General features: G+C 37.8%; 1 protein-coding gene across 3 annotated transcripts in view; it reads right to left on the bottom strand.

Annotated features, from left to right (window-relative positions):
• PIP4K2A (phosphatidylinositol-5-phosphate 4-kinase type 2 alpha) overlaps positions 1–14827 on the bottom strand; it is a 116104-nt gene that overhangs the window by 79190 nt on the left and 22087 nt on the right. Inside the window, exon 2 of one of the 3 annotated variants that reach the window (XM_086742183.1) lies at positions 4506–4670. The exons of the other annotated variants lie outside the window; for them this stretch is intronic. Coding sequence (XP_086598309.1) covers positions 4506–4589 — 84 coding nt within the window. The 5' untranslated portion in view covers positions 4590–4670. The remainder of the gene's footprint in view (positions 1–4505; positions 4671–14827) is intronic. 3 annotated transcript variants of the gene reach the window in all.

Genomic DNA, 14827 nt, shown 5'->3' with positions numbered 1-14827 from the left:
ACAGTGCTTTGAGGCTGCATAAACAGAGTCAGTCTTGTCCAGTTTCTGTTCTTTTTCCATCACTACAAAAGCAACTGTAAGATCTAGACTAATTTATGTGTTAAAATATTTAAGTGCTGTTCTGTAAACTAGATTTCTTCCAATTCTCCTGTCACAGAAAGATGTTTTTCTAAACATTCATCACTTGCAAAAAGCATTTTTAAAGAGGCATGATAAAGTTGTTACAGCTGTTATTTATGATCTCTTTAAAACTCCTGCAATGTTATTTTAATCCAAATCATCCACTGTAAGAAAAATGTGAAGATCAACTTCCTTTTAATGGCTCAAAAACATGCACTATGACAGTTAGTAACAAAATTTGATTAAAGTGCTTTAAGGGCAACCATATAGAACTGTAATCCTCCAGTTCAAGATGGCAAATTGCAGCATAAAGTGATTATAATCCTAAATGGAACCACAGTACAGTCTGACCCTTTTCTATTTACAGGAAAGAAACCTCTCACAATTCAAACTTTGAGTCAGATGCTATCATAAGGACTACCCTGCACGGACAAGAATTTTGCAGTAAAACTTAGCTGAGAAAATAGAATATGCTGGCATTACAATGTAGAAATCCTATTCAGAAACGATGAGCACTGCCAAAACAACTTAAGCCTTCTGCTTTTTAGGTTTTAATGTATATGGACTGAAATGTACAGCTTATAGGAATTTAAGTTATTAAACCCCCTCACCAATAACTATCTGCAGCAGTTCCTTTCCCCTAGATCCCTAGATAAAGTGGCTAAACTTGGGCTTGTGCAGCTGCACATTGACCTGACCTGCAGTGGTTTGCAGAAGTCCAGCTTCACCTGTAAACCAAACATCTGTATGAATAACGACTGCATGAGTGCAAATTCTCTTTCGAGATAGGAAGCAAGTCGTGAGCCTGTTGCAGGCAGTTTGATAAAATAGCTCTGTAGTCGGTCAGATTTTTAAATAAAAATGCTTTATTAATATGAGGAAATGGAAAGTAAAACTTTTTAAATTAACTTCCCTAGAGTTGTACAAAACAATGTCTGATGGTTTTGTTAGAGAATTTTTTTTTTTCTCTTCTCCTTTCTCATGGTGATGACAAACATAAGAATTAGCTGTGTTAATCAACCATGAACAATTAGCTATGTTCATAGAATCATTACAGTTGGAAAAGACCTCTAAGATCATAAAGTCCAACCATCAACCCAATATCACCGTGCCTACTAAACTCTGTCCTGAAGTGCCACATCTACAAGTTTTTTTTAACACCTCCAGGGATGGTGACTCCACCACTTTCCTGGGCAGCCTGTTCCAATGCTTGAAACCATCATAAACCATCTTTACATACTTATAATCCTGCTATAGTAATATGAGCATTTTTGGTTCCCGAGAAGTACTAAACATTGTTAAGTCTTTGCTTTTAGCAAGAAGAAAAAAAAAAAAAAAAAAAAAAAAAAAAAAGGTTATTTCCTTAGAAGAGGCACAGCTTCCTTTTCTTCCTTTCCTTGTATTTGGCCATATAGTGTCCTGGAAACACAGGTCCCCAGTGAGTATTTGCTCACTGGTCCATCAAGAACTACCTCTCCTCTTCTCCCCTGCAAATTAGAGCATCTCTCTTTTTTGGAGGTTCAAAGTTTTGGAAGCTCCTGTACCCACTTTAATTATTTTACAGTTTAATGTGGCAGCTCCACACACCAGTATGTATCTTTATTATGCCACTTTGTGTTTATCATTGATTTTAGCAGGCTCATGTAATGCTGCAACCACAAGGGCAGAAGGATACCACTTAGAGAAGACGCAAGAGCCCTCAAATGCTTTGCTGCAAATTGTTCTCCAGAGGTCTTTTAGAACTAACATACTCAGGCAACAACTTAGATGCTCTTAACCTCAGTCTTATCCTCAGCTCATCATCATAAGTGCTGCTAAGACAAATTTTGAAAGTTCAACAAGATTCACCAGAAGCATTAGAATAGCCCATCCCTGGATGAAGATGGCAGAGAATGTGCAACAAGAGATGAGAGTCATGAACACTTACAATGTGTTAGCAGTAGAAGTATCTTAAGAAGTCCCAGAGGACACATCCCTCCCTGCAGTAAGTATTATCAGCCTAACAAAGTACCCAAAAATGTAAGATTATTTCCTTTTTTTTTTTGTGTGTAATAAAGCCCACAGAGTTCTTAGATACCTTGCTGTATACTTATATCCCTGCTTGCAGAAAGCTGGACTTCATAAGTAAAGATACTTGATCCTATTTTTCTCTTCACAACAGTGGGGGTCTCAACTAATTTTTAACAAGCTTAAATTTCCCTGACAGCTTCAGCTGTCAACAATAATAAAATAGAAGTTATATATTTAACATCTTCCAGAAAGTTTCTGTAGGAAAATTAGTATCCAAACAGCTCACTACAAGATTTTACAGGAATGATAAGACTAAAAGAAGGGGAAAAAAAAAAAGGCAAGTTGATTTTACACCTTCACACTCTCAGACTCCAAGTACTAATATGTTGAGTGCACCACAGGGCTTTACCGCAGAGGGAAGCCTGCTCGTCTTGTCCTCCTGAAATTCTGGGAGTTCCCAACTGGTGACAAAAATTTATTTCTGACAAATTTTTAGGAGTCACTAATTGTTACTGGGTGATCCTTTGTCTCAAAATCACTGTAACTTCAGTTTCCGTAAGCGTTAGGCCAGGCTGCATGCCCACAATCTGGTTTTCCTCCCCAGTGAAGAGGGAGAGCACACAGGGTCTGCTGCAGCTTCACCGCCGTTCTCCTGGCGCTAGGATGAAGCGTCTTCCAGCAGCCAGTCATCAGGGCCTTCATTTTAGCCTTTTGGTCTTGACACAAACACCACATTCCTCACGTTTTACAGCTAGGAATGGTGTCCTCTGTTATCAGAGGCCATTTTAACCTCTTACTTTGCAGTTTTCCATGATCCATACCAGACATTTCTATCCATACTTCATTTGTATCGATCTTAATGTTCCTGTTACAAAACTCTACAATTCCACAGCATTTTCAAACGACAACAGAGTTCATGCCTAAATGAGCTTAAAGGATTAAGTCTCCAAGGTATCATTAGGCTTTTCTGTGGTTTAGTTTTGCTATAGAAAGGAGACGGAAAACAACACACCTCGTTTTTTCACCTTTTGCCTCTGCATCTGAGTGTCTGATAGTACATACACACTATTCCAGTCTGAAAATCGTATCTGGGACATCACAGCTAACCATCTAAAGTTTTGAAGCTTGTTACTCAGTAATAAAACAGTAACAGGTCAGAGGAAGAGCCCATTTCAGAATGGCAGACTTCTGTTGGGTAAAACAGAATTGAAAAAAAGGACCACAAGTATAACATGAAGGGATGCATCACCTAAGTAAAAAATCCCTTGATTTATATAATACATATTAATCTTAATGCTTGAGCTTTAACTATTATTTTCATTTACCAATGGCTAAACATACTCTCCACTAAATTAAACAATTTTAATTTTTTTTTTGCTGTATAATAGGATGCATGCAGGTACAAAAATCTGGAGTACAGAGAAATTAAAAACTTCTCTGTCTTTTTTAGAACATTAAAAAATGACAGTTGACAATTACTTAGAAAAAAAGCAGCTTTTAAATTCAGAAATACCAAAATTCAGAAAACCAAAATAGTTCAAAAATGGATAGCATCTAAAGGTAACTGCTTAAATAGTCTTGACTATACTTTAATGACTTTAGCAAAGCTGCTTTTTAAGTTACCTGTGCTTTGCTGTCCAATCTGATTACTTTTAATGACCATCTTTCAAGATTTTTGAGGTAGCATATTTCACTTTCTCATACCTCAGCTTTATTCACATGTGGAGCAAGAGAGACTCTCACAACTTTAAATTACCTAGCTAAAGATTAAATTTAAAAGTAAAAACAGAAGTCCTCCCAACACCTACGGAACAGGCCTCTGTCAGGCAAAGTTAATTTTAACAGTCTAGTTTGGATCAAGGCACTTACTGTAAACGAGCTCTTATTCCAGTTTAGTACTCTGATCTTGAAAACTTGAAGAAACAAGCACACAATATCTTCACATTTCAACTACCGTAGCTACTGGCACTAACAATTTCAACTTTAGAAAAAGACTGTGTTTGTGTTGCCTATTAAAACAATTAATCAGTAAATTTTTTTTTTAAATGAGTTTTGAACTATATTGTATAAGAGATGACTGCTTGCTTGAGTAACTGATTGGGGTGAAGGCACTAGGTGATGCCTTCATTGGCATCTCCTTCTAAAGAGGTGTCTGTCTTCTCAAAAAATTATGTTTAAAACTCTAGGCAAAATCTGTGGGGTTTTTTTGTGTGTGGGTTGAGGTTTTTTTTTGTTTGTTTGTGGCTTTTTTTTTTTTTTTTTTAAGTTCTTCAACCATACACTGCACCTCCTTAAGTAGCAGGAGAAATCCCCATGCATAGGCGGGGAGATCTGGTGAGCACCAGAGTCTCAAGAGGCTGGAGCAGAGACCTCACCTTCCAAAGGCAGGTGGCAGCCAAGGGAGACACACAGCAGGGATGCACCTTCACATCTCTGCTTTGAGCAAAGCAAATGCACATCTAAGCTACACTTTGCTTTTGCAGTTCAAACTCTGGCTCCAGAAAAAGTTGCTAATTGTCCGTTTGGCAGCAGAGTCAGATCTGGGACAAGAAGGTAGTGTTGGAAATCATTTTCACATTGAGATATGAGGAAAATCAAGTCCCTTGTGTTCCCAAACCCATCAACAAATGGGCAGAGTGAGAATCAAAAGTCCATTAGGATCAGTTAGTTTTATTGATTTAACTGGAAACTAGATAAAGCCTTAGATATTTGATTCTATAACAACGCTTTCTATCTCGCCTCAATCAAACCATGGCTTGTTGTATACGGAAGGCTAGGTACACCTTCCCATAGGAATCACTACTTTGCTGCCATTTCAGTTCTGACTGTATTTATATCCAATAATGGTGAACACATGTCAAATGGAAGTATAAATTAGAGAAAATATGCCATACTTATGCTCTTACCACACTCTTCATTCTTCTACTCCAAAATGAAGTTGCACAACCATTTACATGTTCAATACTGTTTCTTTAATACTAAAAGCTCAGACTCTACTGCCACACTTCTAAGCTGATGGCAACTGTTGCTAGAAAGACGCAGGCAGCACTGGCAAGCAGGCGAATGCACACCTTCTACGAAAACAAATCCTAGGCAAATCCACGACAAACTGACAACCACTGCTTGCTCCATTTTATTTCCCTGTTGTCCTACCATGAGCACTTACCCCACCATCTCTTTGTAGGTATCTAAGAGTACAGTTGCAAGAGGTTAAAAGAGTTACTATCTTCAAAAAGTAAGATAATGTCTTTTTATTTTTCCCCAAAGACAACAAAATTGTTTCTACTATTACAAGGACCTAAAGAACCCAAAATAGCTAAACGTACCACATAAAATCCTTACTTGCTCCAATGACATATGAAAATCCATTACTCTTAATTTTAAAGTGCAGCAACATTGGTTTGAAGTCACTAACTCCTGCTAATTTATAAAAAGTCTTATTGTATAGGAAAGTACTAATTTCTAGGATCACTGTTGGCATCTGTTTTTATAAAGGAGCAAAGTTTAAATCTAGCCCACACGCTTGCAGAAAGAAGCCCACGTATATAACCCAGAGAGGTTTGAAGCTAAAAGTATATAACCCATAGAGGTCTGAAGCTAAAACTCTGAATGAGTTTTAATTTTTTCCCCAGGTCTTATTTCCATGTACCTAGGAACTGACAGTGTTGCTCTTACTGATGTTTAGACTTCACATTTTCCAGATGGAACTAAGCCATGGATGGTGCTTTCTAGGTAGTGGGAACCTGAAGTGAATTTAAACAGTATAATGATTTTCAAGTTTTAAAGAAGGGCTTATTTAAAAACTGATCTGTTTTATTTTTCAAACAGTCTCTTATCTTTTGCAGTCCAGTATCTCCACTAGGAAAAGGTCTGAGCTTCTCGTCACATTTGCACTTTGTGTTCAATAATCAATTGGACAGAGCATGATTAATTCAGATCCATGAAACAACACAAGTAGGTACTAATGTTTATTTTTTAGGTTTACAGAAAAGGATGTCTGGAAGAGGAAAAATGTCCCATCCCATTTCCCCTCAAGCTTCATGTGAAATCACTCAGATTTCTTCAAATCACTCAGATTTCTTCAAATCACTCTTTAGGAATACAGATTGAGTGGGGAGGGCAGGGCAGTTTTTTTTTTTGTAAGAGGGAGAAGGAAGAAGTGAAGGGCAGGTTTCTCCTGAAGACAGTGAATGGTTTGTTGTTTGTCTGTTTTTAAACCAGCAGCCAAATAGTTCTGCTAGGCAGCTGCTGGTGCAGCCACAAGTAGGATGGAATACACGAGACCTTTTAATGCATTTTCTCACTGCATATGCTTAAAGCCTCTACACTATGAACAGCATTGTTACCTAGATGTTTCATAAGTTATTTCATAGAACCTTCAAAAACTCAAAGAAATCTGGATGGGTATGTTCTGTTGAGGTAGGAGGCTCAGAGGGCTGAGCCCTCTGAGGGGAGGCTCACCTCTACATCAGCTCCTCAGGGAACCAAAGCTCACCTGGTTCTTACACCTGCCTCTCAGCTGCAGAAGTAGCATTTTAAGAATTAAAGTTCCAAGGCATTACAAAGCTCTTAATTTTATTGTTGTAGGTTTTGTTGTTTATTTTCCCTCTAAACAAGGCATAGGTATTTTTCATTCTGGGGGGCACCTACAGCTGTTACTACTGTATTTGGGCTGCGAAACATTCAGGGGAAAATTCCTAACTCAACAAATCTCAGAGTGAAAACATTTGTAGGCATAACTAACATCAGACATAACCCTTATAATTGCACATGCATTTGAACATGCGTTAAGGGGCAACAGAAGACAAACTTAACTTGCTTTATTATAAAAAAATTAATTTTGAAGTTTTTTTTTCTAAAGATTCATTGGTACCATTAAATTTAGGACTAACTTGACCTTTCTCATTCACTTAAACAGATATTGTCAAAACACTACATTTTGAAACCAAGGCATATTTCTGCATGTCCCCTCCTGCCCCAGGACATAGTAATCAATAACTAACGTGTGAGGACAGACTCTGACTTTGCACAGGAAGTCTTGAAGAATGCAAGCACAGCTTTCTCTTTCCTTAGACTCAGACACATTTATACTTCTCTTAAGCTTCTCAAAATGTTTCTCAAGTCCAAAAATACTTGCTCCTTGTTGAGGTCAGTTCTGCTGGGGAAAAAGTCTTACAATATCTCCTCTGCTGCCCTTTAGCCACCACCCAGTGAGGGTATTTTACCCCATCGAATGCAGTTAAAAGAAATTAAGCTTGTGTTGTCTAGAGAAGCCTTTCATCTCATTTTGATTATGATAAGTAAATCTGCACTAGAACGTTTTCCCCTTCAAATTATCAGAATTAAGTCGAAGACAGGAATTCAATGCAGAGTTTTCAGGGCTGAGAGTTACTGAATGACTGGATCAGCTTTGCCTGGAAAGGATTCTCTAGCCAGAGAAACAGAGGTGGCATTCCTTCCAACGTACCATGTCACAACAAGGCTTTATTTTATTCTCCATTTGCCTTTTCCAATGTCTTGCATTTATACATGGGAAAAGAAGAAAGTAGAGACTTCTTAAGTTCAAACTTCAGAAGGTGCTAAATTCTTGAAAATCCATACGGATTTTAAGAGTATGGCTCATTACATTTAATGGAGCCTATATAACCGCTCAAGCAGTGCCAAAAAAGGGAAGCCCCGTGCTGTCTTTTCCTACCTGCTTCCAGCCACACGTTCCTGCACCCCCTGCTCCTCATGAGCTGCTTAAACTTGCAAATGGCAAAGAGCAACAGGATACTTCTCTGCTGTTTTAAGGAGTTAAAACAGCTTATGGGAGCCTCTCTTCTCAGCATGAACAGGCTGGTTAGCAATGCGGCTTGACCTCACTCGTGCCCTTCCATGCAGCAAACAGTACAGATACTTTCTGCACACTCAGTTTGCAGATTACTTCCATGACACAGACATCAAATTTGAAATTAAAAAAATGTGTTTGCCTATCTGGAAAGTCCCAACAGATTTCTCTTACTCCCATGAAAGATCGATCTTAAGAGTACCCTAAGAAAAATCCTAAGATATTTTACCAAAATCCTCTTATGTCTGAGATATTTTACAATTTGTTAAAATTTAAGTATTACAAAGTTATTCTGAGTACAAAATTCAGAACAGAAAAACAAAGCTATGCACATTCACATTTACTGAGATCACTAGAGGAATGAACAAACAGTTAAAGCAAAGGAAAGGGTAAGAGGTACTGCACGCTAGACTAAAAGGCTTAAAAATATGGGTAGGAGGGAAGGTTGAGGTACTATGGCTTAGTGGTTTCAGTCTCCCCTCCCACATGTGCTGGCACTTGGGGGTGAAAAAAAATCTAGCTTCCTTTCCTGCTGCTACTGTACAGCTCACTGGAGACAGCCATTTGTTTCACAGTGCATACTTAAAAGACGACAAGATTAAAAAGCCCATATCCTGGGAAAGATTTTCCTCCTACAGACTTAGTCATATATAGATACCAATAATTTTTTTGAAACTGACAGTTACAGTCTTGATTCAGGAATAACTGAATTTGTGCAAAAAAAAAAAGCTATTAAAGGGTGTCTTCAAAAACGTTATAGATCTTTAACAGTCTCTCAAAATGGAACAAGGTCATTTCCCTGATTTTGAGTTAATACAGCTATCTTCTGACCTTCTTCTAACGACCCTGGTCAACAAATACTGCTCTTATTGATCCCCCTAAAAGTTTTTTTTAAACTTAGTGTGGAAACCTATACCTAAATGATTACAAACACTTAATGTTACTGAACTCAACAAGATACTTCAGCACATGAGTAAACTACAGGTGTTTAGAACTGTAGTCCATGTTCTTTTATACACCTTGAAGACCTCCAACAAACAGCAGAAACATGACCAGCTATCTGACAACATAACACAACAGCCCTCTGCAAGGCAAAGGTGTTGTACAAACACAAATTAACTGCTTTAAGGGGAAAGAGAAAGAGATGAGCTTATTATGACCCTAAAACACACCTTAAATATCCTCAAATAAAACTACAGATTAGAAGTCTACTGACGCACATAGTATCTTTTTAAGGATCACTAAATGGAACAGGTTTTCACATTTCAGTAATATGCTGTGATGCCATCCTGTCAAGGAACAGAACCAGCAATGTCCACATCAGATGCTGACGACCTCACAGAAGCAACTCACACCTTTGGTCACCCTGATGTGCCAGGAACAACTCCCTTCACTTATAAGTAGCCAAGGAAGATATAAAGTCGAATTTTCCTTTTGTACATTTAGATGATTCAAGTTGACTAAAGAAAAGTAAAAGCACTCTGTCTCAACTTCAATCTGTAGACCCATCAGTACAGCTTTTGACACAGAATACTTGCTCACACAAACAGACCCCAAAAAACAAAAATACAGGGCAAACCAAAGATGACAGAATGCGTGCAGGCAACATGTTTGAATTTCAAATGAAGTAATAACTAAGAAACAGAAAAAGGGAGAAGTTATCACATAAAGGAAAACAGTACATTTTCATCCTCTCAGGCATAGCAATTACAGTAACAGACTGCAGAGGATATATGGAAGTTTATTTATAACTGAGACCATATATGGTAATATCAGTGAGGTTTAAGAGGTTTTATATTGAGGAGTACATTTTTACCTTCCACCAACATCAATTACTAGTTTTTCAAGTCATCTCCTCCTGTAAGCTCAATTCAACTGAGCATCTTCAATGACAGTCTTACAGGGTGCAAAAGAGGTGTTTTATGGTAAGAACGCAACAGAGTCTGATCACAAACTATTCAGGGAAGTCTACCACGGACATAAATGCAAGGCATGTAAACTTCATGCTGTAATATGAAAACCTCTTGTTTATTAAAATATTCATATACATAATAAAAAACCTTTAACATAAATAAGAGTACACTGAGCAGAAAGCCTTTAACTCTACACATCACACATTATAGAGAAGTAGGTAAGTAATCATTACTTTTCTTTAATACTTTGATGTTGTATTCATAAAAGCCAGATTAGTAACTCTGCTCAAATCCTGTTAAAGCCTAAGTAAAAGTATCAAAGCAGTTTTATTGTTTTTGTTAGATAATGTAAAAAGATTACAAAGTGTCCACCTCTGACTACTCACTGCTATTCCTTTATTTCGTCTCAGCCTTACGTTTTTTCATTAGGACTGAAATGAAACAAGCGGCAGCTTTGGACTTTGATAAAAGGTCACTTCACACAGCTTTGTATTTTATTCATCTCCTTAGCTAAAAGCTTCAGGATAAAATTAACATTGTAACTCATTCTTACTCATCTCTTAATACACAAAGTAAATGACGATGATATCACTCCATGCAAGACCAGACTCTATTTACATTTTCAAAAAGGAGAATGAGATGGAGCTAACACAGTAGCAAATATATATATGCGTGTGTGTGTGTGTGTGCTGAAGGAAGCCAGTGGTCCACGCAAGCGAGCGCCGTCACTGCTGGATGAGGCAGCACTTGAGGTAAAGGTTTCAAACTTATCAACTGTAAAAATCCTGTGTTTGAAAAAAGCTATTAACCTAGCTGCTGATTACATGACTTGAATCAAGGAAACAATCTTTAATTTTAGCTGAGGTGGTGTGTTGAGGACAAGGGCAAGATTTACTACTTCTAATAAATTCTTCAGCAGCGCTTTTCCTCTCATTTTACAAGGGAATGTAGGGTTCATCATTTCAATTATCCAAGTGGACAACTGAAAGCACCAAGATTAGATGGCAAAGCAAAGACTAAACACAGGTCTTGATTATCAGCTGCCTCCCTCACAGTGATGAACCTTTTGTACATGTCCAACAGAATTGATTGAAGTCTCACAGGTTAAACTGATGAAGGGAACATTAAGTTTCATACGAGTAGTATCCCCTGTGTGAACTTGTACTAGTAACTACATATTGCAACATTTCTCAATCAGCAGTATTTTTATTTAGACTACTTTAATAACAGACATGAAATACATAATGAAACTGCAAAGAATTAGCTAGGGAAGCCTTTAAGGGAAGCAAAAGAAAAACATTAAAAACAAAAGGTAGCACTATATTTGGATTTGTTTCAAATTCACAACAGCAGGATCATTAGAATTCAATTAAGTTTCTACTGTGCTGCGAGATGTTTAAGAAAATACAGAAAATACACTAATTTTGAACTGGAGTAGCAATAACTTGTCATTGACAAAGCAAACATCTTTCACCTTGATAGTTTAAAACTCAGTGCTCTTTCTGCAATATAGACAACAAGTCTGCAGTATGTCACAATGATTTATGATTGAAGATTAAATAAAGATCGTTAGCTTATACCCTCTAAAAAAACCCAAATTTGCTGCATGAAGAACCACTTGGTTGTTTTGAACCTGGCTTTTACATCTTTAATGGAAAAAGGCAAAAACCACTTCCTACCCAGTCCTCAGTTTAACTCATGATTTTTGAGACTTCTCACATCTCCTTCAGACATCTTTTTTCCAGACTGAGAAGCCTTGACTTAATCAAGTCTTTACATCAAAGCTGTTCCATATCTTTGATCATCTTTGTTGCCCTCAACTGAGATTTAAGCTCTACTATACCTCTTAGCAGGAGGAGGGGACTGCACCTTGCATTCAAACTGTGGGTGCAAGCTGGATTTATACAGTTGCACAGCAACCTTTTCTGGCTTACTTCTCCATTCCTCTTCTACTAACTCACAACAATTGCTTGGCTCCTATTGAATGCTGACATAATAACTAAGACCTCGCTCCTAAATGGGTATGGCCCGTTTAGCATCCATCATTTTATATGCAAAGCTGGGGCTGTCCTCCTCAATGTATTGCTTTTGGATAGCTACCTTGACAAATGACAACATTGGAAATTATGTAGTATCATCAGCAAGCTTTCTTCACCACTGGTCACTAGGACTCATCCAGATAATTTAGGAAAGTGTTAAATTCCCACAGTAATTTGTCCTGCCTGGAAGTTACTTTCTCTACTGATACAGCTAAGCATTTACTCATACCCCGTTGTTCTTTATCTTTTAGGGAATTATTTACCCACAGAAAGGCCTTCCTTTCTTATGCTATAGCTAACTAGCTTCCTTTAAAGCCTTGGGTGAGGGATACTCAAAATCCAGTTGGAAATTAGACACACCTGAATTACTCTTATCCACATGGTTATTAGCCCTCCAACAGTCTCCACAAGGTTGCAAAGACAGGTTTCCTTACAGAAGTCACATTGACTTTTCCCAAGCAGAGACTATAACAAAGAACAAAAGCATTGGATATCTGCATAAGTAACACTACAAATTTGACTGTTTCAGACATTAGGATTACAGTCCTGCAAGTGCACTTACAGTCTCCTTTACCTAAATTTTGGCATCACATCTGTCATTCTCTATACCGTGGTACTATGGTAGAAGTTAGACAGTAATTTACATGCCACCATCAGCAATTTAGCTATTAAATCTTTGAGTTTTCAGAATCAGAGGGAATACCCGCCTATCCTGATACTTAGCTGCTGACCATGTTGTCAGCTACTTCCACAAACTCTTCTCTTGTCTCTACTGTGTTAAGACTCATCAGCTGGAGTCCTTTGCAAAGAAGAGTTCAGAAGAGTTCAGGAATGCATCCTGACCTGCAGGAAGAAATTATCATCATCAGTTTTGATCCCTTTTGTCACCCACCAATTTGTCAATGTTTCTACATTTGGACTACCAGACTCATGATTTTTACTTAACTCATCTGAACATTCCTTCTGCTCATTTTTTTTTTTGTTTTCATGGCAATTGTCTTGCTGCCAGTTGTCTCCATACTATCCAGCTTTCTTCTGCCCTTTTGTAATTCTCTTGCTAGATGGCAAACATTGGCGCTCTGCTTCTGATATGATCTTCATGTCCTATATCTCCATCTCCTTCACTACACTCCATGTCACCTTGAGATTTTAGGTCTTACGAGCTGTCTGGTTACTTTTTTTTAAGAAGCTTTTCTTTTCCCTGTCTTTTTTTTATAGCATCTCTTTGAATGAGTTAAGACTTTGATACATGTATTTGATGATGTACAAAAGGTTAGAAAGGTTTAAATGTTCCTTTAAAAAGTACAGACTAGTCTACTCTCACCTACTATTTCTTTGAGCCATGCTGTGCGAGAAGTGTGTAATAAGCACAGCTGGTGCACACCACAGTATTTGTTCCACAAGCAGATGCTTCCATTGACTCTTAAATTAGGTTTCAATCCCCTAAAATAAAAGGGAGGGAGTGGGCGAAAAGTTCCAAAGACACAGAAGCATGGATTTGATAAAGTTAGATATATGGCTCTCCTAAATCTCTGCCAAATTGGTTTATTAGGGGGCTTGTGTGTGTTTTTCTTTTCTTTTTCAATATATAAAGTGGTAGCTGAAATTTATTTGGTTCACCAAGTCCTTCTCTCACTGCAAGGTATCAGTACTGGAATAAATCCAGTTTCCACATATTTATATGCGAATTTAAAAAGCACCCAGATCATCCTCCCCCTAAAACTCCACAACATTATCATCCAAACTGTGAAGTAGTTCAATGAAAGTCAATAAAACCAAATCACTTGATATACCCTTGTAGACAGGGTCCCTATGGATTACTGACAAACTACACAAAACCATTCACAAACAAGAACACTATTTTGTTTACAAACCCTGACTATTACAGGAAACGAGTACATGGCAGTAGTTTGTTACTTGGGAACCAGTCTGAACAGAGAGACAAGTACCTTTACATCGATCACACGTGGCACACATGCTAGATCAAGGTTAGGTTTAAAAGGCTTCAAAAGAGTTTATATTGAAATAAGACTGATCTGGGAAACTCATGTTTTCAAAGGAGACCACAGGATAAAACAGTGCATTTGTGCTCAAAGATATGATTAGTCACAAGCATTAGCATTATCTCAATATCACATTTGTTTTAAAAGTTTTTTTGCAGATCAGCTAAATACATGCTTGCTTTCAAATACTGATGAATTACTGTTGTGGGATAAGATACAGGAGCATTAACACGGATCTTTATTTCAAGTATGTGATGTGATGACTCCGAGATCTGGAGCATACAGGAGCTTAGGGAGAAGGGGAAGATGAAATCCCTTTGTGCAGGAATGGAAAGGATTCCTCTGGAAGAGAAAATAGCTAAGTCAGCAGTTCATAAACACACATGGTATTGCACTATCTGAAAATCTGACCTGTTCCTCTTTTAATCACATAGGTTACTCCCTAGGCAAGTGATCAAGCTTTCCCCTGTTAAAGATGGAGCTATGGAAGAAGTCAAAGTTAGGCTCCCCAGCAGAGGCAGAGCAAGAGCAGAGCCTAGGAAAATAGACAAACACATTGAGAAATTAACCTTGTGTACAAAGTTTCATGTATGGAAAATGTGTGGGAGGGGTGGAGGGCAGCCAAGCTCTTGCTTTCTGCCTTTTGGAGAAGTTCCTTCATCATCAAAAAATGTTTAAAATACAGTTAAAGAGTTCTGAATATACCTGTCAGAAGCAGATGAACAGAATCATTCTTTTCAACATTCTGAAATAAAGGCATGAAAAATACCTCCATCATCCTTTTCGGTAACTGGTATGTCTGAGCACTAACGTAAAAAAACCCTACAAACAAAAAGCAACCCCACACCACAGGAAACAAACAAAAAAAGACCCAGAGGCTGCAACACAGCAGGAAGATACCAGAGCTAGTGC

Source organism: Chlamydotis macqueenii, chromosome 2 (assembly GCF_036417535.1).
Source record: "Chlamydotis macqueenii isolate bChlMac1 chromosome 2, bChlMac1.mat, whole genome shotgun sequence".
NCBI lineage: Eukaryota > Metazoa > Chordata > Aves > Otidiformes > Otididae > Chlamydotis > Chlamydotis macqueenii.
This window is presented reverse-complemented; position numbering and strand designations above follow the sequence as displayed.